At 46.2% G+C, this 22,624-nt stretch overlaps 1 protein-coding gene across 1 annotated transcript; it reads left to right on the top strand.

Annotated features, from left to right (window-relative positions):
- Positions 1-202: 202 nt before the first annotated feature.
- On the top strand, positions 203-22,157 carry LOC142460811 (coagulation factor VII-like). Its single transcript, XM_075562591.1, has 8 exons — positions 203-272; positions 6,242-6,402; positions 10,665-10,689; positions 10,792-10,905; positions 15,631-15,771; positions 19,225-19,334; positions 20,699-20,831; positions 21,565-22,157. Exons 1-8 carry the CDS (start codon positions 203-205, stop codon positions 22,155-22,157), a joined length of 1,347 nt encoding a protein of 448 aa, XP_075418706.1.
- Positions 22,158-22,624: the final 467 nt, after the last annotated feature.

Here is a 22,624-nt window from a genome sequence, read left to right as displayed (position 1 = left end):
GCTATAGCAGGTTAGTTAGCAACGACAAACCTAGAATGAATAATCCAATGTAGCGTTCAAGTCTGTATGTTTTACTGGGTGATTTCTTCCTCTTGCTCCTCCCATCTCATCCTCTCTCTGCCTTTAAGGCTGAGAACTTTGATCCAACAGCTTCCATCTGGAATTGTCAACAGACAGGGAATGACACTGCTGGGATTTCATCATGGTTTCCCAAGTCCATACACTGGCTTTGCTCTGCTTTCTGTTCGGGTTGCAGCCATCTCTGACTGCAGGTAAGTCTTGACAGCACCCCCATATAAACTTGTGAGAAGGGCAACAGCAACTTTGTCCTTGAATTTCCTGCTCCCCATAAGCATTGTCTGTGGCTCTGATCTGATCCCGTTTTTCCTTTCCAAGAAACACTTGCTAAGCACTGGGGGGAAATTGTTCTCCATGACACAGGATCACAGAAATGTTTTTCAAAGACCTCTTCAAATCTGGTGGTGCTTCTCTGGCCAATCTGGAGGAACATGGCACCAGGAAGTGGGATTCACGGTACAGGATCTGGGGCAAGTTCAGAGTGAGGCATGGTGACTGTGCTTTCATGCTGGGCTGTCCACAGGGTGGCAGGAGTCAGCTCCAGACTGTGCTTGTGCCCTGGGTCTTGGTAGGACCATGTGAGGGAAAGCTGCCTGGGTACCCCTACTCACCTACCCACTGCTAGGGCCCTCACTTTGTCACTTAGTTTCTTTAGGCTTTGATTCCTCCATTTGCAAAATTTTACTTCCCCTGTTTCCTAAGAAAGGAGTCCTGGTGGCATGAGGAGCACTACTTGCATAGTGGTTCTGTGTAGGGATGCTAATTGTAAGGTCTGCTGTTTGAATCTACCAGCTGGTTTAAAGTAGAACACTGTGCCCCTCTACTCTTGCCAACTAGTTGAGCCTCAAAAACCCATATGGGCAATTCTACCCTGTCTTTTAGGGTCGCTATGCATCAGAGGCATCTCAATGACAGTGAGCTTTGGTTTTGAGCTTGCTTTCTCATATAAGATCCCTGTTAAGATAAGCAAGATCAACCATCCAGAGGAGAAAAAAATGGGATTGATGGTTCTGGCATGGGGTGGGGGTGAGGGGCATGGGAGAGGGGCGATGAGGAAAGGAAGTGTGCATTAACAAACAAAAGGACAAGGGAACAACAAGTGATTGAAAATCCACGGCGAAGAGGTCACAGGATGCCTGGTTGAACTTGATCACGGGTCATGAAACCAAGAGGAATTCATGAAACCTGAATGAAGGCCAAACATGATAGTGGGATAAGAGGAAAGAACTAGGAGGCAAAGGACATTTCTAGAGGTTTAAATAATGGCGTGTACATACATAAATATATTTATATATAACAATAGGGGAAAAGATCTATGTACATATATTTATATGTTAAATATCAAGGTAGTAGATGGACATTGGGCCTCTACTCAAGTACTCCCTAAACACAAGAACACTTTGTTGTAATAACCTAGCATTCCATGTTGCTTACCTTCCCAAACCAAAGGCTGAAGGCAACACGGGAGCATAAGCAAATATGGTGCAGAAAGCTGATGGTGGCAGGCTACCAAAAGATATAGAGTATGTGGTCTTAAAGCAAGATAAACAAGTGGCCATATAACTGAGAAGCAAGAAAGCATACATGGAACAAGCGCTCCAGCCTGTGTGATCATGAGGTGTCGAGGGGATCAGGTATCAGGCATCAAAGACCTGGAACAAAAAAATCTTATCAATGTGAATGAGGAGGAGTACAGAGAGGAGAACCAAAACCCATCTGTAGACAGTTGGACATCCCCTTACAGAAGGGTCACAAGGAAGAAATGAGCCAGTCAGGGTACAGGAGAGCACCAATGAAACAACTTTCCTCTGATTCTTTAATGTTTCCCTCCCCCACTATCATGACCCCAATTCTACCTTACAAATCCAGGTAGACCAGAGCATGTGCATGGGTACAGAAAAGATCTGGAAACACAGGGAATCCAGGACAGATAAACCCCTCAGAACCAACAATGAGAGTAGTGATACCAGGTTGGGGTGGGGGTGGGGAGTAGGATGGGAAGGTGGGAGGAGAAAGGAGGAATTGATCATAGTGATCTACAAATAATCCTTTCCCTGGAGGATGAACAACAGAAAAGTGGGTGAAGGGAGAAATTGGTCAGTGTAAAACATGAAAAAATCATAATTTATGAATTATCAAGGGTTCTTAAAGGAGGAAGGGTGTGGAAAGAGGGGGGAAATGAGGAGGGGGAAAAATGAGGAGGTGATACCAAGGGCTCAAATAGAAAGAAAATGAATTGAAAATGATGACGGATACAAATATACAAATGACTCAATGGATAGATTGTGATAAGAGCTGCATGAGCCCCCAATAAAATGATTTTTTTTAAGTAAAATAAAAAGATCCATGTTGCTATGGGGGTTCTGTGGGTTAAGAATGGCTAACTACAAAGTCAGCAGTTCCAACCCACAAGTCACACCTCTGGAGAAAGAAGAGGCTTTCTACTCTGTTAGAGGTTTACAGTCTCAGAAAACCCACAGAGGTAGCTCCACCCTGTGCTGTAGGGTCACCGTGAGGCAGAATTGATTCTATGGCAGTGAGTCTGGTTTTCTGTTTGGTTGGTTGATTTCCTCATAGGATGTCAGAACTGAATGGGAGATAGTTTGACACAGTGCTAAACAAGCAGCAAAGTCCATGCACACAGAAGCAACTGTCATTCTTATCATGATTTTTAAGGACCTAGGGTTGTTCTGGGGTCATTCACATCTAGAAACAAGCTGGCAAACACTCTGCTTCAAGATCTAGTTCATGGGCTTCAGATAACGTGGCAGTAAAGAGGCGCTCTGAACGGAGGATATTGTGGGGCAGTCAATCAACCCCCAATCAAAATGTGTCTGATTGTTGAGTCAAAAAAAAATCTGCAACTCAGTTTCTCCCCATCCCGATTCTCCCTACACCTGGGCCCCTTCTCCTTCTTTATGTAGGACTTACATGTACCTCCCTAAGTGTGGTCTGCCCTCTCCCTGGCTATCAAAAGATATAGCATCTCAGGTCTTAAAGGCTTGAAGACAAGTAAGTGGCCAACTAGCTCGGATGCAAAAAATCTACAGAGAAGAAGCACACAAGCCTGTGTGATCACGAGGTGATGAAAGGATCATGTAGCAGACAACAAAGAAAAAAATTATCATTGTGTGATCACCTTCCCCATATAAATGCTGAAAACGAATGTGTGCATAAGTAAGTGTGGTGAAGAAGGCTGATGGTGCTCGGCTACTGAGAGATATAGCATCTGGGGTCTTAAAGGCTTGAAAGTAAACAAGCGGCCATCTAGCCCAGAAGCAACAAAACCCACATGGAAGCAGCACACTAACAAGTGGAATCATGAAGGGCCAAGGGGACCAGGTCTCAAGCACCAAAGGCGGGGGGTGGGTGGGAATCATATCGTCATGAATGAGGGGAGCAGGTGATGGGGACTCAATGCCCAACTGTAGACAACTGGACATCCCTTGCAGAGGACTAGTGGGGAGAAGATGAGTCAATCAGGGTTCAGTGTAGCAATAAGGAAACTCACAACCTTCCTCTAGTTCTTAAACACTTCCTCCCCCCAACTATCATGATTCCAATTTTACCTTGCAAACCTGGTGAGAGCAGAGGATGCACAGCAGTACAGATGGGAACTGGAAACACAGGGAATCCAGGACAGATGAACCCCAGCAGTGGGGTCCAGCAGTGAGAGTGGCAATAACGGGAGGGAAGGGGGTATAGAAAGAGGGAACCGATCACAAGGATCTACATATAACCTCCTCCCTGGGGGGATAGGCAACAGAAAAGTGGTGAAGAGAGATGCCAGGCAATGTAAGCTAAGATAAAATAATAATTTATAAATTATCAAGGGTTCATGAGGGAGGGGGAACGGGGAGGGAGGGAGAGGAAAAGGAAATTAGGAGCTGATTCTAGGAACACAAGCAGAAAGCCAGTGTGAAGAATGATGAGGGCAACGCATGTATAAGTGTGCTTTACACAACTGATGTACGTGTGGATTGTGATAAGAGTTGTATGAACCCCAATAAAATGATTTATAAAAAAAAATCTGCAATTGCTCTGAAACTTTTCCTCCAAATCATGATACAACATATTTGAAATGAGGAGCTCTGAAGTAGGTCCACTAGTGGTTATGCATTGGGCTGCGATCCACAAGGTCAGCAGTTTGAAACCATCACTCACTCCAAAGGAGAACGATCGTTTTCTGCTCCCCTAAACGTTACCGTCTCAGCAACTCCCAGGGGCACCCCTTCCCTATCCTGTACGGTTGCTATCACTCAGCATCAGCTTGAGGGCAGTTTTTCCCTACGCTGCACTACGTGCCACGTGTCCAAAGAGAGCACGTCTTGCATCTGAGGAAGTTCATGTTTGCTACACATTGTCCTTCCTTATCATGACTCTGACTCATGGCAACAAAGGAAATATTTAGAGGACCATGACTTGAAATTTTCTTCTTAGTTCTCTTTTGTTCTCTTTCCCCAAATCTCCACAATAATAATGTGGTACCTTTTTGTGCTTAGACTTTTTTTCTGATTCTCTGAAAGTCACTTTCAACCACAAATGAATTATTCAGCTATTAACAGTGAGAAGCAGTTTAGTCTAATTTAAAATCAGGTCCTTTAGGACACTATGTGGTACTTGCTTTGATTTTTTAACGCGGGCTTCTGATTAGGATAAGCATGTAACGTGCTCTCTAATAAGGTAAATGGAGAATTTTTCTTTAAATTCTATTTATAAGCATAAGTATATTTCTAGGCAATAGATGAGGCTTGGACAAAAAAACAAAAACTCACTGCCATTGAGTCACTTCTGACTCACAGTGACTCTGTAACATAGAGTAGTAGATCTGCGCCTGTTGGTTTTCAAGAAAGTAACACTATGAAAGGATAAATCCCTTAAGAAGAGAAGACCAGAGTTTCTCCCAAGGAGCTGCTGGTCGGTTCAAACGGCTTTCCTGAAGTTAGCACTCCCATGACTTATCCAATATACAACAGAAGGTAGAGGAAATGACAGGATGGAAGTTCCTTGATAAATGTTCACTGTAAGAGCTGTAACATAGAGCACGTCTGTGGACATGCACAAGAAGTCACATGTCAACTGAGGATCAGACCAGGCTGGTAGAATATGCCCTTTCCCTCCATCCCTGGGCCAACAGAGACAGAGAAACCTGCTGAGGGAACCTGCAGTCGAGCCTTCTGACATGCCTGAGCACGGAGGAAGCACCTGCCAGGGTACAAAAGAGACCCCAAATCTCAAATGTAATTTAAAGAGAACTTCAATTAAGTCTTCACCAGGAAATAGACAAGACAAAGATATCTCATCCAGCTGAGAAAGGCTGTGAGAAGCAGGCCACAATGGTGTCTGTGGGTCTGCTGAGATTCAGAGACCAGGAAAGACCATGGGAGGGCAGAAGATGCTGTCATACACATATGATTGGAACCAGATCAATATTCCAGTTATAGGTGGGGCTACAAAAGCTGGAAATGGATGGGACATGGGCAATATGTTAGACAGAAGAGCTTACCCAATTGGTCCAGGGCCCTCTGAAGAAGGCAGTCAAGACATGATTGACTCAGAACTATGTAACCCAAGTACTATACTCTCCATCACAGACACAGCAGGCAAGCACTGAGGGGAGAGTGCTCTTCCCTGGGCTGGCTAGACGCGTGGAGGTAATCTACTTCCCAATGCACTCTACCTGAAGGCAAGACTTGTCACATCCTTGTTGAATGACAATAAAACAACCACCCCAACAAAGCAAGACCCCAAACTCACAGCCATGCCACCCATTTTGATTCATGGAGATTCTATCGGATAGGCTAGAACTGGTCCTGTTGGTTTCCAAGACTCAAACAGCTTACAGAAGTAGAAAGCCCCATCTTTCCCCAAGTAGGGACTGGTTGTTTTGAACTGCTAACCTTGAGTTTAGAAGCCCAAGATGTAATGCATTTCACTACCAGAACTCCTGCTGATAAATGGTCAGAAGGCATTCAATGGAGGCTTTTTCCAGGTGGAGAATCTGCAAATGGGTTTGGGCTTTCACTGTTATCCATTGCCTTCTGCAAACTGGATGCTCTACTATGGTTCCCATTGCTAAACAGGAAGTCATCTGTGTGAATGGTGGCCATGCCATCTTGGTGTGGAAACTGGCTGTGACTTTCGTGTATTTTCCGTTTCTCAGTCTTCATAAGGCAGGAGGAGGCCAACAGCATCCTGCACAGGCAAAGGCGAGCCAACGAGTTTTTTGAAGAAATGTGGGCAGGGTCACTGGAGAGGGAGTGCTATGAGGAACAGTGCTCCTTTGAGGAAGTCAGGGAGATCTTCCAGATCCTAGAGAGGACCGTAAGTACCTCATCAAAGAGGGTGCCGTCAGCTCTCTCTGCCTTGAACGGTGTCGGGATATCTTCTCTGAGCTGCTAGAAAGGGGACTGCACCAGAGGATGCTTCAGGGATGCTTCTTCCATTGAAGTCCAGGTTTCTCTGTGGCTGGGCTGGGCATGCTCCTCACCGAGGGAAATGCATACACATTGCCAGTGTCCCCACCCCCTCCAGTCTGGACTGCTCCTCTTCCCAAAGGATGACTTCCTTCTCCTCAGTCAGAGCTCCCAGTGTCACCTATACCACCTCCGGTGTTCAGAGACAACCTCCCCTGCATTACACACTCTCTACTTCCTATCACACCACGCACCCTCATTTTGACATGCACACTTGATGTGTACCTTGCTTTTCCAAGGAAGACCCTCCCATGCCCCCTGAAGAATCAGGGTCGGCCTGTGCCACACGAAGGGACTCTTCACCCTTGAGAGGCCCACTTTCTACCTTGCCTACAGGGAGGCCTCCTGCTGTGCTTTGGCAGCATGGTGAACGCCATCTTCATGGTGGCATAGTTAGTTCTATACTGCCTGGGCTGCTACCCATGAGGTCAGTAGTTCAAACTCACCAGTTGCTCATTGGGAGAAAGATGAGGCTTTCTACTCCTGGAAAGAGTTACACACTGGGAAACCCATTGGGGCAGTTGAAGCCTGTCCTATAGGGTGTTATGAACCAACATTGATGTGATGGCAGTGTTGATTTTTGGTTTGGTTTCTATAAGATACATGTGTAAGTTATATGACATCCGCTTGAAGATTTTGATCAGTAGCCTGAGCTCAGGTTATGATGGAGACAAGCACTTGTGGGTTCAGAGACAGGTTCCAATGTTCTCTCTTAGCAGGATGGGCACAGGACCAGGAGTTCCTGGGGAGGTTGTGCTGTAGACCTTCATGACTTTTGTTTGCTAGTGATACTGGTCATGTGTGTTTTCTCACAAACAACACATCATGACACATGTCACCCTTACCATGACAGAACAATTTGTGACAGATGTAACATTTTTCTTCCCACATAGGTTGAAGAGATTCATACCTTGCATTTGTATAAAGAGTCTGGGTAGCAGAATGAGTTATGCATTTCACTGCTAAGTAACAGATTACTAGTTTGAGCCCACTAGCCACTCCAGCAGAGATCATTGAGATGGTTTTCCCCCAGAATGAATTACAGTCCCAGAAACGAACCAGAGCTATTCTACTCTGTCCTATAAGTTCACTTATCAGACAGGATCACCTGGAAGGCTGTGTGTGTGTGTGTGTGTGTGTGTGTGTGTGTGTGTGTGTGTGTTGGGGGTGTTGCATTTGCATACCACTTAATTTTTCAAAGCATTTTCAACATGTTCTTTCATTTTATCCTTACAACAACACTGTGAGATATAAGTTCTAGGTAAACAGGTACCTCAACAATTAATTTTATTGTACAGTTCTTTGAAGTTTATTTGGGAGAAAGCTGAGACATTCTGCTCGCATAAAAATTTACAGCCTCAAAAATCACTAAAGGGCAGTTCCACCCTCTCCTCTAGTAACCTCATGAGTTGGGATTGACTCAATGTCAGTGAGTTTTAGCTTCAGGTTTTTGAAGTTTGTAGAATACTGTGTAACACAAATGGTTTGCATCCATCTGAAAATCAGACTCCAGGAATGGACAGATATCAAAGAAATGATTTCACAAGCTGACGAAGCACCAGAAGCACTTACCATCCATGTCAAGGTTTTTGGTAGATATCCTTAATTGTGTTCAGTCCAAAGATAAGTTACCCAACAACGTGTACAAATCTTGAAGAACATCATTAATATCAATTTCAAGTAAATTTTTCCATAACATAAGTTTACAATTGCAGCAGTAACTTGGCAGCATATTGTCAGAAATACAAGTACGATTCAGAAAAGGATGAAGCACATGGGATATTATTGATGATGCCAGTTGAATCTTAGTTAAAAAGAGAGAATACCACAAAGATGTTGCTGGCGTTTTTTGTGCACATACATTCAACTGTACGGATCACAACAAACTATGGGATAACTTTGTGAAGAATAGGAATTCTAGAACACATCATGGTGCTCATGGGGTGTAGTGTGGAGACCAAGAGACAGTCTTTCAAGCAGAGCAAGGGTTCCCGCATGGCTGAATGTCAGAAAACGTGTGCATCAGGGTTGCATCCTTTTATCATACTTATTCCGTCTGTACACTGAGCAAGCAACCTGAGAAGCTGGACTATGTGAAGCAAAAGGAGCCTTCAGGATTGAAGAAAGACTTGTTAACAACATGTGATACGCACATGAAACTCTGCTTGCTAAAAGTAGGAGGACATAGTCATGGAAATCAAAGGGTGCCTTCAGGTTGAATTTCAATTCCATGTAAAGAAAAGCAAAAATCCTAAGAACTGGACCAATAGACCAAATCAGGATGAACAGAGAAAGGGCTGAAGTGGTCAAGCATTGCATTTCACATGGAGCCACAATCAATGTTCACGGAATCAGCAGTCATGAAAGCACACTGCTGCATAAGACCTCCTTAAACTAGACGAGTAAGGATAGCACTCTAAGGACTAAGTGCACCTGACTAAGCCAATCGTCACATGCTCATGTGAACGTTGGACACTGAATGAGAAAGAATGAAGAAAATCTAATGCATTTTGAGCTACCAGGTTGGCAAAGATTATTGAAAGTACATGGACTGCCAAAAGAACAAACAGATATGTCTTGGAGGATGTATGGCTAGAACGCTCTCTAGAGGTAAAGATGGTGGGACTTGGTCTCATGTACTTTGGACACGTTAGCGGAAGAGAACAGTGCCCGGATAGAGACATCACGCTTGGGAATGTGGAGGGGCAGCCACAAAGAGGAAGGGCCTCAATGAGATGGACTGACACAACGGCTGCCATAGAGGGCTCACACATTAGAACAATTGTGAGGATGGCCCAGGATCCGGCCTTGCTTCATTCTGTTATACATGGAGTCCCTATGAGTCAGAGCTGACTCAATGCCTCCAAACAACAGATGCCTGTGAAAACAGCACAATGAGTAGAGAAGACTGAAGATTAATGGATGCATTTGAATTATGGTGTTGGTGAGAAATTGGAAGTATATGAACGGCCAGAAGAACAAACAAATCTGTCTTGGAAGAAGTACAGCCAGAATGCTCCTTAATAGGGAAGATGGTGAGACTTTGTCTAAGTTACTTGAAGCATGTTAAGCGAGGCTAGTCTCTGGAAAAGGAAGGACACAAAGCTTGGTGAAGTAAGGGTCAACAAAGAAGAGGAAGAGTGCCAAGGGGATGGACTGACACAGTGGTTGCAATGATGGGATCCAAGTGAACAATTGTGATGAGGGCACCCGACTAGGCTGAGATTTGTGCTTTTGAAGTATGGATCTTGTGGATTGCAGGACAAGACAGACCACTGTGCCACCAGGGTTTCCTGAGGCAGCATTCTGTGTGCTTTGCAGCGTGTTGCTGTGGGTTAGAAGTGACTTCCCGGCACTTAACAATAACAGCCTAAAGGTTGAGAGTTGGAGCCTACGGAGCATCACCGTGACTAAAGGGCTGGAAATCTGCTTTCCTGAAGATTTCCCTGAAGGAAACCTTATGAGCAGCTCTACTCTGTACGACATGGGATCTCCACGAGTCAGAGCTGGCTTGACAGTAGCTGATTTGATTGGCTTTTGCAGATGATAAAATACTTCTCTATACCTTACTGCATTAATTGATCAAGTTGGACATAATCATCAAAGAAGAAAGTGGAGACACAGACAGGTTTTATGACTTGGTCTAGTTTCACAGGCAGTAGGGTCAGGGCTCAAACTCAAACCCACTTGCATGGAGTCAATTCCATCTCATGGGTACCCTACAGGAGGGACCAGAACTGCCCCGGTGGTTTCCAAGACTGCAACTCGGAACAAGAGTAGAAACTCTCCTCTGTCTCCCTTGCAGCAGCTGGGGCTTTCAAATGACTGACCTTGAGGTTAGCAGCCCAAAGTGTGACCACTAAGGGTTAGGGCTAAAACCTGGATGTTCTAATTTGGAATAGGGACAAAGAGCCTCTGAGGGCAGGGGAAAAAGCAGGAAAGCACTGTTTCATCTCCACAGGAAACCTCCCCAGTGTCCTCAATCCATCACAAAGGGCCACAATCAGAAGCCCCCCGCCCACCCACTCTGGTCCACACCATGAATTCCATGCAGTAAATGTTTCCTTTGGGTGACTATGTGTCTCATATGATTTTCTCTCATTTCCTCAGAACCAGTTCTGGCGTTCTTACACTGGTGAGTAAGCAAATCCTTTACTTATTTTGGCCCCACCCACCTGCCCCCCTGCCACATCCCCGTTCTCTTCCACATACTCAGGAACAACAACTCTTTCCACAGATGGAAACCAATGTGCTTCAAATCCATGCCAGAATGGAGGCACCTGTATGGACGACTTACAATATTACATTTGCTTCTGCCTAGAGGACTTTGAGGGTCGGAACTGTGAGAAAAGTAAGCCCCTACTTCCCATCCCATAATTTACAGAGCGGGGTCCCTGGGAAACTGATGGGAGCCAGCCCACCTGATCAAGAGAGCTTCTGAGTGAACATCCTCAGTAGAGGGACTGGTCCAGCCAGAGTTGAGCTCTGGTCAGATAGTGATTTAGGTGAACTTCCAATGTGCCCGTCTTCAATCTTGAATTTTCAGATGACACTTCTCATACTTTATTACCCCACATCCACTTCTGAGAAGTATAAAAATCTCAGCCTCCTGGCACTGGGTCCTTCTGATATGCACAGAGAGGACAGGTGAGACTCACCTCATCACTTCCTACAGCCTACATATCCCACCAGCCTAGACAATTTGGCAAACTTTGCTTGGTATTATTATTGTGCCATCGCTCCTTGTTATTACAGAGGGATTTTTTTGACCTTCAAATATTAAAGTATTTCAAAATCTGGTAGGCCTCCAACAGCACACTTACCTCTGACACCAATGACAAGTTTAAGACTCCAAAAGACTCCCTTCAAGTTTGATGCTTCGCTAGAAAGGTTGATAGAATCCAAGAGAAGCTGTTATACTTTCGGATAAAGTTCATTAGAGTCAAGAAATGCATATTAAAAATCTGTCAAGGGAAGAGGCACATGGGTAAGAGTGCAGGAGGGTAAAAGCACAAAGCTACCTGTTGTCATCGCCCAGTGGAGCTGTGGACAGTGCTGATGAGTAACAAGGTGCATTGCCAATCAAGGGCGCTAACATGGGCCTTGGTGTTCAGAGTCTTAAATTGGGGCTCAGTCACATATGCATAGCATAGTCACATATACATAGGTATATGCGTATGTATACATACATAATAGTTGTATGTGTGTACACATAGGCAACCCGTGGGGTTGACCTTCTCTCCAGCTCCTCCAGCAGTTCAGGTAATACGACCAGACCAGGGCTGGGAACATCCAGCCCAATAATCAGCAAGATCTGCTAACATTATATTTCACCAAAGAGAAGTCATTCTAGCTATCATCTTCTGGTTGAGTTAATTAATACTTGAACAGAATGGTTCTTGAGATGATGTTGTAAATATCCAAATGGCTCTTGGCAGATAAAAAGGTTCTATAGCCCTGGCCTAGGCCATACAGTGTGGCCCAAGGTCCCCAGGTAACCAAAGACACTCTTCTTAGGCTGATTACTCCAAAGGGCTTAAGGATGACCCTGCAGGGGTTGAGGACAGAAGCCTCTTTCTGGGCAAGGTTAATTCTGTCCTGCACAAGTGTATGTTCTGATATTGAGTGCGCTTTGCTGGGACACATCTGCTTTCAAGGGGAGCCCCTGGTTGCTCTGTGGATGTGATGTTGGGGGAGCGATTGGAGAGACAGTATACCTGCTCCCTTCTTGGCTCCTTCTCGTCTTCCCTGGAACTCAGGGACATGCAGAAGCTGTGAGGGGCAGTGGAAGGAAAGACGCCAGACCTGGGTACCTCATAGGGCACAAATTGTGATCATCTATTACTCAAATGTCCCTGTCATATATGTATATATCTGACCAGAATTCTTGAGTAGGTGCATAATAAACCATCGAGAAAAAGAGAGAAAATCAAAGTTTATTCTCAATTACTTTGAGATGGGCTCCATCCTGGCACAGTTACTATGCACACATCTAAAATCAAACTCTCACCACAACACTCCATCCCACACTGTTATCCTGCTAAGAAGTCTATGTACTTATTGGTTGTAAAAGCTATGTACTCACTACATGACTTGACATCAGTGTTAGACCAGGTTGACTAAGAAACAAATCCAGTGATACTCATACATGTGCAATGAGAGCTTTATATCAAGAACTAATTATATATATATCAAGCAAACATCCCAGCCAAGTCCAACTCAAGTCCACAAGTTTGACACTAGTCCATAAGTTCCTCTTCAGACTCATACAGTCACAAACAATGATGCAGAATGCAGGAACATCACTGGCTGGTGGGTGCAAAGTCCCATGGATCCAATGGTAGTGGCTCTGGCAGCTCTCCAAGTGACTCAACAGCAGGAAGGTGAGGGCAGAGAGAGGGGGAAGTTCCCAAGACCCTCCTTATGAGGAGGTCACACCCACAAGTAAGCACCATCAGGCTGTGACCTGATTGACAGGCTAGACTCCACTCCCACACTTCAAGTCCACATGAAATTATGGAACTACCACAACACCCAAACTCTGAACTCTGTCAGTCCTAAAGAGTTGAGGATACCAAGTTCCTAGAGACATTCCCTGAATAAGGAATATTGGATAAATATTAATTTAAGGAATTCCAAAGCCCCAGCCTCTCCAGCAGGTCTCATCGGTATGCAAAAGGAAGCTGTTGCTCAGGCCCCTAAGACTACCCTGAGAGGCCACCCAAAATGGGCCCATGATTATGGAGAATCCTTCAGAGGAAGCAGCCTCCCTGCCTTTGTTCTTGCCTATGAGGAAGCTCCTTGGAAGAGAGGACGTCAAGACTTTGTCTCCTCGTGCTTGGTTAAGTAGAAGGGAGTTGTGCTTGGGGAAGAACATCAGGCTTGGTAGAGTGGAAGGGCAGAGAAAGATAGAAAGACTGTCAATTAGATGGATTGACACAATTGCTGCAATTACTGATCTAAACAAAACAACTATGAAGATGTTTTGGGTCCAGACAGTGTTTTCCTCTGTTGTGTGCAGGGTGTCTGTTTCAGAACGGACTTGATAGCACCTAACAACAACAACAAGACATGGTGTCAGAAGGACCCTCCCTCGGGTTCTCCTGCTACACTGGGATTAGACCAATGGTTCTCGGGCTCTTCTATAGTGGTTGTTGTTCTGCTCCAACTCATGGTGACTCCTGAACAACAGAAAGGTCCATGACCTTGTTTTGAGCCATCCTGATGAGCAACTATGGATCAGACCATTGTGATCTATAGAGATTTTGGAAACAGACCGCAAGGCCTTTCCTCTTAGTCTGTTAAAGTCCTGAAGTTTTGCTAAAGCCTGTTCCACATCATCAACACACAAACTTCCACTGACAAATAAGTGGTGACTGTATATGAGGTGCATTGACTGGGCGTTGAACCTGTGCATCTCATGTGAAAAAATTCTACCACTGGGCCATCATTGCTTTTTCTGCAAATGTTACTTTTGTTGCTGTTGATGTTGGTAGGTGCCATCAAGTTGGTTCCAACCCGTGGTGACCCTATGCACCCCAGAAAAAAGCACAGCCCAGTCTTGTGCCACCCTCACAGTTGTTCCTATGTGTGAGACCACTGTTGTAGCCAATGTGTCAATCCATCCCACTGGGGGCTTTCTTCTTTTATTTCCTCCCCTCAACCGAGCATGAAGGCCCCAATATCACCCTCTACTGCTTTTCTAGGATCTCTGAAATACACCCTTAGGTGTAGAGAACCTTACAAATACAAGAACCAAAGAAAGCCACAGGTACACAAAAATTTTACAGAGTTTCTAAGGGTTCACAGGATCGCTGAGACTCATCCTAGCTCTATACATTTTTTTCCTTCCCCAAACAACTGGAGGCATTTCTTTGTCCGGCTTCCAGACATATGTCTACTACTGGTATTTCTTCCTAATGAGGAAAAACAATATTTTTAATAAATTACTGGTCACAATCAAAATAATCACCCAGAATTTATCTTGGACCTCCTGATCCCAGTCTTGTATTAGGTCTATCAGTTCAGAGAATCTGAGTTCTAGATGTGAAGATTATCATACTGTGGTTTTATATGGCAGTTATTAAAAAAAACTCACTGATATTGAGTCAATGCTGACTTATAATGACCCCTGTGGGTCTCCAAGATGATAACTGTTTACTGGGGTAGAAAGATAAGTCTTACTTCCATGAAGTTGCTGCTGGTTTTGAACTGCCAACCCGATGAGCAACCACTCACCACCAGGGTTCCAGGTACAAGACAGTATTTTTAAATAATCAGAAACATATGTTTATGTTAGGCCTTCCTTGCTTTCAATTTTCACACGAAGCAATGAACGCTAAATCAGAGAGGAACCCCAACTAGCTACATTAGCATCTTAGATGATCAACTTCCACCATTGTTTTTGTGTGTGGTGGGCAACGAAAACATATTTAAGTGCTGCCTTCTTACTTCCCTGAATTCATCAGGGCAGCATCATCTTCCTGCCTGAACACAAACACTTCTACTCACACCTCCCCACCGTGTGCCCTGATGAACTTCACTGTGAAGTCCAGTCTCCATAAACCTACTATCTCGTGCCTCTGGTGGTTGGAATTTGGGTCATGGTAAAGACAACCTGGGATCACTGAATTAACCAAATGCAAATAGTCTACGTGAGAGACAAGGACGGCCCTGGCATCGTTTCCAATGATCCCAGCCCAGCAATAGCTACCGAAAGACTAAGGACACAGGTGTCCTGCCAATCACCTAGTGACCCTGGGAAGTACAAACACCATCAGCCCTTCATTCCTGAAACACCATCATTCCTTCCTTCCTACCGTTACTCCTTTATTCCCCACACACCGTCCAGCCAACCCTTCTCCCCTACTCACAGGGATGCTGAGATGATGTCAGCTCTCCCCCACCCCCAAGAGTGCCGACCATGCAGCTCCAACCCTAGCGCCAAGGCTAGGCCAAACTCAGTCTCTGCTGGCCACAGCGCCTCCTCCTGTCCAGAAGAAAACTGTTCCTCTCCTCCAGGGCAGAGGCAGCCCCTCACAACTGACTCTCTCACACTCCCCCTTCTCCTTCTCAGACAAAAACAGCGAGCTGGTCTGTTTGAATGAAAACGGGGGCTGTCAACAGTACTGCAGTGACAACCCAGGGACCAAGCGCTCCTGCAGATGTCACCAGGACTACAAGCTCATGGCTGACGAGGTGTCCTGTGAGCCCACAGGTAACTGGTTCCCAGGAAGTGCTCCCCAGCATGCCATCGGGCCTCATTCGCTACTTACTGTTAGTCAGGTGAGGTGGTGACGAGGTCCTGTTCTAGTGTCTGTTATCTCAGATGACTGAAAGATGAGGCGGGATGGCATAACCTCTACTGAGCGTCCACTAGGTGCTGGTCGCATTGTGAGGCAGAGAGAAGGACCCAGGGTCAAGAAGGCTACTCCCACCCAAGAGCAGGTCAGAGCGTAGTATGTCCAGACTCAGTTTACGGGGCCAGTTTTCTTGGGCTCAGTGGTCTACAGCCCATCCTCAGGTTCAGTCTAACAAGAAAGAGAACAGGGGACCTCTCTTGGAGCACTGACTCCCAGAGCAAAGAGATTGGGACTTTTTAAGCATATGGGGATAGGGGACCTGATCTCTGTGCAGTAGCTTCAGAGGTGCTAGGCATGCTTCCAGGTGGAGGAGGGGAGGCAGGACTATAGTCTGGCCAGTGGACTTCCAGCTTCTGAAATGGCTCCATGGGAGCACAAATGGGTAGTTTCAGGGCATTTTGTTCCTTGGCTTTATGCTCTGGCACTTATCAGGAGGCCAAGGTTTTCTTGTTGCATGCTCGGGGAGCCAGCTGGGACCAGTTCTCAATCAGTAACTGAAAAACTTCTACCTACAGAGGGCTGGCAGGGAGTGGTGGGGAGGGGAGGCAGGACTATAGTCTGGCCAGTGGACTTCCAGCTTCTGAAATGGCTCCATGGGAGCACAAATGGGTAGTTTCGGGAGTTTTTTTCCTTGGTTTTATGCTCCAGTACTTATCAAGAGGCCAAGGTTTTCTTGTTGCATGCTCCGGGATCCAGCTGGAACCAGCTCTCAATCAGTAGCTGAAAAACGTCTACCTACAGAGGGCTGGCAGGGAGTGGTGGGGAGGGGAGGTCTCTTCTAGTTGATTGAGAAGGCACATCTTGTAACTTGTTTATCGTTTCAAGTGCCCTTACATCTTATCCATATGGGGAATGGATAACCCAGATGGCTTCCACAGTGATCAGAACTTGCAATGTATAGTGTAGCAGAACCAGAGCAGACAGTACACCTGCTGCTAACACCCTGAAAGTAGCTCGCTGGGTGATTCTCTTCTAAGTCGGCCCAGAGCACCAGGCTGAGACTCTGTCAGCCTCACATCAATTCCACACTCCTAGATTCCCAGAGCCCCTCAGGACTTCTGCCAAGGTTTCCTAGATCTACTGACTCCCGACCCAGGGTTTGGAACACCTGTGGCACAATTCAAGAAACCAAACTTTTCAAAGGGAAGCGTTTTTAGGAAAATGAAAAAGATGGTCCAAAGCAAACACTAACTAAGCAGGACTAAAATGCAAAGAGTGAATGAGGTACCCCTTTCTAATTGTGCCATGTGGAGATGGATGTTCCTCATGTGAAATTTACCCTCGCCCTTCAAAACATGTGTGCCCTACACGCTGGCCCAACAACATTATTGGAGCAGATTGGTGGTGTGGTGGTAGTGGTGGTGGTGGAGTGGGTGGGTGTCAGTCTGGGTTGGCTAGAGAAACAATTCATAGACACTCATTTGTGTATAAGACAGATATTTATATAACAGAGAAACTGTATATTAAGAAACATCCCAGCCCAGTCCAGACCTAGTCCATAAGTCCAATATTACCCCTATGTCAAAACTAGACCATAAATTCCTCTTTAGATTCAGGCAACAGATGCAATGATGCTGAATGCAGAAAGATCACAAGCCAGTATGTGGAAAGTCTTCTGGATCCAGTGGTGGCAGAAGCATCTCAGTCCTAGTATGCGTCTCCATGTGGCTCCTCCAGCTCCAGGACTCTGGATCCATCACTGTGTCTCCACATGGCTTGTCAACAGGAATGTGTCTAAGAGAGTATCATTGTGCCCCACCTCCAGTGAGCTACTTATCTCTGTAGTGCCTTCAAATGAGGTCATGAAGGTGTGACCTGATTGACAGGCTAAATTCCACCCCTTTACTCTTAATAGTCTCAAGTTGATACCAAATATGTAACTACCAGAGGCATAGAAAATGGAGTAAACCTAGCACTATGTTGTGCTAAGAGATATATAGCAAACACATGAAGCATATGATCTTACTTATTTGAAATATCTAGAAAAAATAAACTGCCACCCAGTCAATTGTGACTAACAGTGACCCTACAAGGCAGTGTAGAACTATCTCTGTGGATTTCTGAGACTGTAAGTCTTTATAAGAATACCAAACCTGATCTTTCTCTCTTAGACAGAGCTAGTGGTTTCAAATTACTAACCTTGCAGTCAACAACCCAAAGCCTAACTCACTACACCACCATGGTTCCTTATATCTAGAATAGACAGTTGTATAAAGACAAAAGTTTAGTAGTTCTTCCCAGAAGCCAGGCAAAAGGCAAGGAGAAAATGGTTGAGTTTTGCTTAGAGAAGGTCGAGTTTCAGTTAGGGTGATGAAACATCTTTGGGGATAAATACCAGTGAAAGGGTACACTTAAAAATAGTTAAAATGGCCCTGTGTGTGTATAGTAAATAATAAATTCATTCATTCTACATATTTTACAAAAGTATGTATTAAGTTATATATAAATATATTTAGATACAAATATATCCACAAAAATACATATATATCCAGAAAAAATATTTTAAAATGAAATCCCCCCATCCCCAAAACAGCACTACAATTGTTCTCAATATTAGTTCATTTTGGGCCATTCATGCCAAACCTTTTTTCTCTGAAAAATGTACCAGAAGCTGGCTTTGAGAAAAGGTTCCTGACAGTGTGGTTTTGAAACATTCAATCACTAATGGAAAGGTTGCAGTTTGAGCCCACCAGCTTCTGGGCCAGAGAAACATGTTGCTTCCACCAAGATCCCCACTGGTGCTGAGTTGGCTCACTCACAGCAGCCCTAGAGGACAGAGCAGAATGCCCCAGAGGGCTTCAGGGTTCCAGTCTCTAGGGGAGCAGACTCCCACAAATCTCCCCTGCTGGGTTCAAACAGCCAGGTGGCCCAGTGCTTAATCACCTGGGCTCTTTCCATAACAAAGAAAAGCTTGGGAACCCTGGGGCAGTTCTACTCTGTCCACCAGGGCTCTTAGTGGAGGGAGCCCACAGAATCACAGCAGGATTAACTTTCAAGAAGTAGGACTACCTCCTGCCACACCAGCCTGTGCCCCATCTCTTCATCTGACAGCTTCCCAACAGCCTCTCCCCAAGCTCCAATCCAGCAGGGTCCCCGATCAAGGGGCATCTGGGTAGGGCTCAGCTCTCTCCCACTCTGAGCCCTGAAGGCCTCCCCTCCAGTTCCTGGAAGGAGCAGCTATGCACTAAAAGGGGAAACAGAAAGCCACAGCCTCAGATCTCTGAGTAGAAAGCCCTTGAGCCCCTTGATCCACAAATGCATCTCTCCTTCATGAACCCCTGTGTCTGACTGACTTTTGCTCTACACAGTTAAATATCCATGTGGGAAAATACCTGTCCTGGAAAAAAGAAACAACAGCGCCTCTCTAGGTCGAATTGTGGGTGGCGTGCTGTGTCCCCCAGGGGAATGTCCATGGCAGGTGAGTCTCCACTGGCCGGATGAGCTGCTCAGAACCCTGTCATTCATCGCTGGTTTTCTCCATGAATGTCCAGGCCCTGGTGTGGTTGCAGACTTTTGAATGAGGACTCACCCAAACTCACACCCAAACTCACTGTCCCCAAGTACATTCCGGTTCAGAAGGACCCTACAGAAAGCAGAAAGCCTCATCGGTCTACCTCGGAGCAGCTGGTGGTTCAAACTGCAGCCTAACTACACGAGTTGCTTCATAGACTGGAATATGATATAATTTAATCCTCACAACAGCACTTTGAACTGAGATGCAAGGGTGGATTTGGTGGAATCAGTGGACATGAAAACACCGATCAGTCAGTGGACTCCCACACAAAGGCAGGTGGCCCTTGAATCACATGCTCTGACCTTCACAGGCCATTAAGATGCATAAGAGTTTTTCGGTTGCTCTTGCAGTGAGCTTAGAGCCTGCAAGGATGTGGGTAACCCAGGGTGGTGCTAGTCATCTCCGATGAGCAATTCAGGGGTGCTCAGTGTCTCATGGATCTGTACGATGATACTCATAAGCCTGGTGCTGACACAGCTGGAAAACATCAACTGGTAAGTGGACAGCAGAGTTCAAACTCATGTTGTTGTTCAAGGGTCAGACTGCTCCTCAGGATGTTGATCCCAATCTCCATGCTACTCAATGGTCAAATGAGTACTACTGTCCCCGATGGTATAGTTTTAGGGAATATAGAATGAAACACACACACTGACATGAAGAGGATGCCAGCTTACAGCCACCCTACAGGACAGGGTAGAACTAACTGCTCTGGAGAGTTTCCAAGTCTGTAATTGCTTATAAGAGTAGAAATCCACATCTTTTTCTCTCAGGGTAGCTGCTGGATTTGAACTGCTGTCTTTGTGGTGAGCATCTGAGTGCATCGTCCACTACACCATCAGGACTCCCATTCCCATAGGAAGGACTATGTAATTCTGTGGAGGGCCAGGGCAGGGATAACCATTACCATGCTCAGCTGCGAATCACCAGCACCTCAGAAGGAGTGGGGGGAAATCAGTCCTTGAAAACTGAAGCACAGTTCTACTCTGACACACTGCGGGGACCATGAGTCTAAATCAAGTCCACAGTAGCTGCATTCTAGCTTTCTCCTCAGCATAATGCTCTTGCCCCTCCAATTACTGAGGCAGGAACAGCTAGATGAGAGAGAGAGACCCCTTACCTGTGCAAAATGAAGCCAACGACAGGATTTGCAAAGGTGCCAGGAGTTCAGAAATGAATGGCTGAGCTGTCCTGAAGCGGGTGTGGGGAGGTGAGAAATCAAGGAACCTGTGAGAGCAATGTAACCTTCCATGTCTCCTCTGCCTGTGCAGGCTGCGTTGACCCTGAAAGGGGAACTGCTGTGTGGAGGGGTGTTGTTGGATGCCACCTGGGTGGTCTCGGCAGCCCACTGTTTCGACAAAATCTACCCAAACTCTACATGGAAGACTGTGAAGGTGGTGTTAGGTAGGTGTGGTCTTTGTCTCAAAGGTAGTCCTTGAATGAGGGTGCAAGGAGTGAGGATTCAGCACACTCCACTCCTCATCTGCAGACCAGAGGAGCTTGCTCAGAGGACCCACAGTCTGCCCACCGGGCCCACCTCTCTGCTCACAGGGCTTCTCCCCCTGTGGCCACTGTCCCCTCGGCCTCTTTTCCACTCCTGACCCGAACATAGAAAGGACACAGGGGGAGAGATGCTGTCACTTGTGCCAAGAGGCAATCGCTGTTGAGGAGGGCTCAGTGAGGCAAGCAGAGAGCCTAAGGTGAGAGGGCAGCAGAGGTGTGTCAGATGCGGTCTGGGGAGACCAGTGCAGGATTGTCAGCTCCTATCCCTCTTCCTGCTGGCCCCCACTTATCTGCAACCTACCACCCTTTTAACATCTCATGTTCCGGAGGGACCCTCCAGGCACACTCTTCCCACATGGTCTCAGCTTATCTCCTAGAAAGGGCAACAAACATCTGAGCAAAGACTCTGAGTGATTTTTTCTTTAAATAGTTGGGGCAGGTCTCATCCACTTCATCCAAAGGGAGACCCACTCTCACACTTTCCATATATCCCAAATGGACTATTATGTCCCCATTCCACTGCAGTCTGGCTCTAGGCGGGCAAAATGAGAATGCCATCATGCCAGGCTTTTAGGTGGGGAAAGACTTCCTGACCAAACAACCACCAGCCCGATAATGACTGGTGTCCTTTCAGGTGAGCATGACCTTGGCAAAGAGGAAGGCACTGAACAAGAACGGTCAATTGCTCAAATGATTGTTCCTGATAAGTACAGGATAGGCCAGGCTGACCATGACATCATCCTGCTCCGCCTGAGCTCACCAGTGAACTTTACCGACTATGTGGTGCCCCTCTGCTTGCCAGACAAGAAGTTATCTGAGCAAACGCTCATCAATATCAGGTTCTCCTCGGTGAGCGGCTGGGGTCAGCTCCTCTACAAAGGCTCCACAGCCCTGCAGCTCATGACCATCAACGTGCCCAGAATGATGAACCAGGACTGTGAGGAGAAAGCAAAAAGGAGTATCAATGCCCCTGCACTGACAGAGAACATGTTCTGTGCCGGCGACCTGGATGGGAGCAAAGATGCCTGCCAGGGTGACAGTGGTGGCCCCCATTCCACCAAGTACAGAAGCACATGGTACCTGACAGGAATCGTCAGCTGGGGCGAGGGCTGTGCAGCCATAGGCCATGTTGGGGTGTACACCAGGGTCTCCCAGTATATTGAGTGGTTGCACAGGAACATGGACCGGGAACGAAGCTCAGGTGTACTGCGAGCTCCATTTCCCTAAGCTCCATGTGAGCTCTGGGGCCCCCTTCCGTGTGAAAATCAATCTGCTATTCCTTGGAGCTGTTCTTGCATCAAATCCCCAAAATTCTCCTGCGGTCCTTGGGAGGGGAATCAGGGAGACAGAAAGAGAGAGAGAGACTGGGAGAGGGAGAGAACCAAGATACAAAGAGTAGACAGAATGAGAGAGGGGAAACGGCAGAGAGCCAAGAACTGAGGGAGATATTCTCAGAAGATGGAGAAAGAGAGAGAAGAAAAGAGCGCTAAGACAGAGACTAAAAGAGACTCAGAGGTTCAAAGACACAGTCTGAGGCAGACTTAAAAGGGACCTCAGAGATAGAAATGGACCATCAGACACTGGGATTGAGGGAGACAGAGAGAGGAACCACATGCTGTCTTGAAGGCTGTCTCCTAACTTTCTGGAGCGATCCCACACCTCACCCTGCTTCTTCCCCGAACCCCAAGTGATTC

Source organism: Tenrec ecaudatus, chromosome 11 (genome assembly GCF_050624435.1).
Source record: "Tenrec ecaudatus isolate mTenEca1 chromosome 11, mTenEca1.hap1, whole genome shotgun sequence".
Taxonomy (NCBI): domain Eukaryota; kingdom Metazoa; phylum Chordata; class Mammalia; order Afrosoricida; family Tenrecidae; genus Tenrec; species Tenrec ecaudatus.
Note: the sequence above shows the minus strand (reverse complement) of the source record. Positions and strands in the feature narration are given on the sequence as shown.

What these genes read in the sequence shown, in the direction of transcription:
- LOC142460811 (XM_075562591.1), top strand. Translation starts at nt 203, where the DNA reads ATGGTTTCCCAAGTCCATACACTGGCTTTGCTCTGCTTTCTGTTCGGG. An exon ending in GGGTCGGAACTGTGAGAAAA is followed by an intron (nt 10,906 to 15,630) that starts GTAAGCCCCTAC and finishes TCTCCTTCTCAG; the next exon opens with ACAAAAACAGCGAGCTGGTC. An exon ending in CAGGGGAATGTCCATGGCAG is followed by an intron (nt 19,335 to 20,698) that starts GTGAGTCTCCAC and finishes CTGCCTGTGCAG; the next exon opens with GCTGCGTTGACCCTGAAAGG.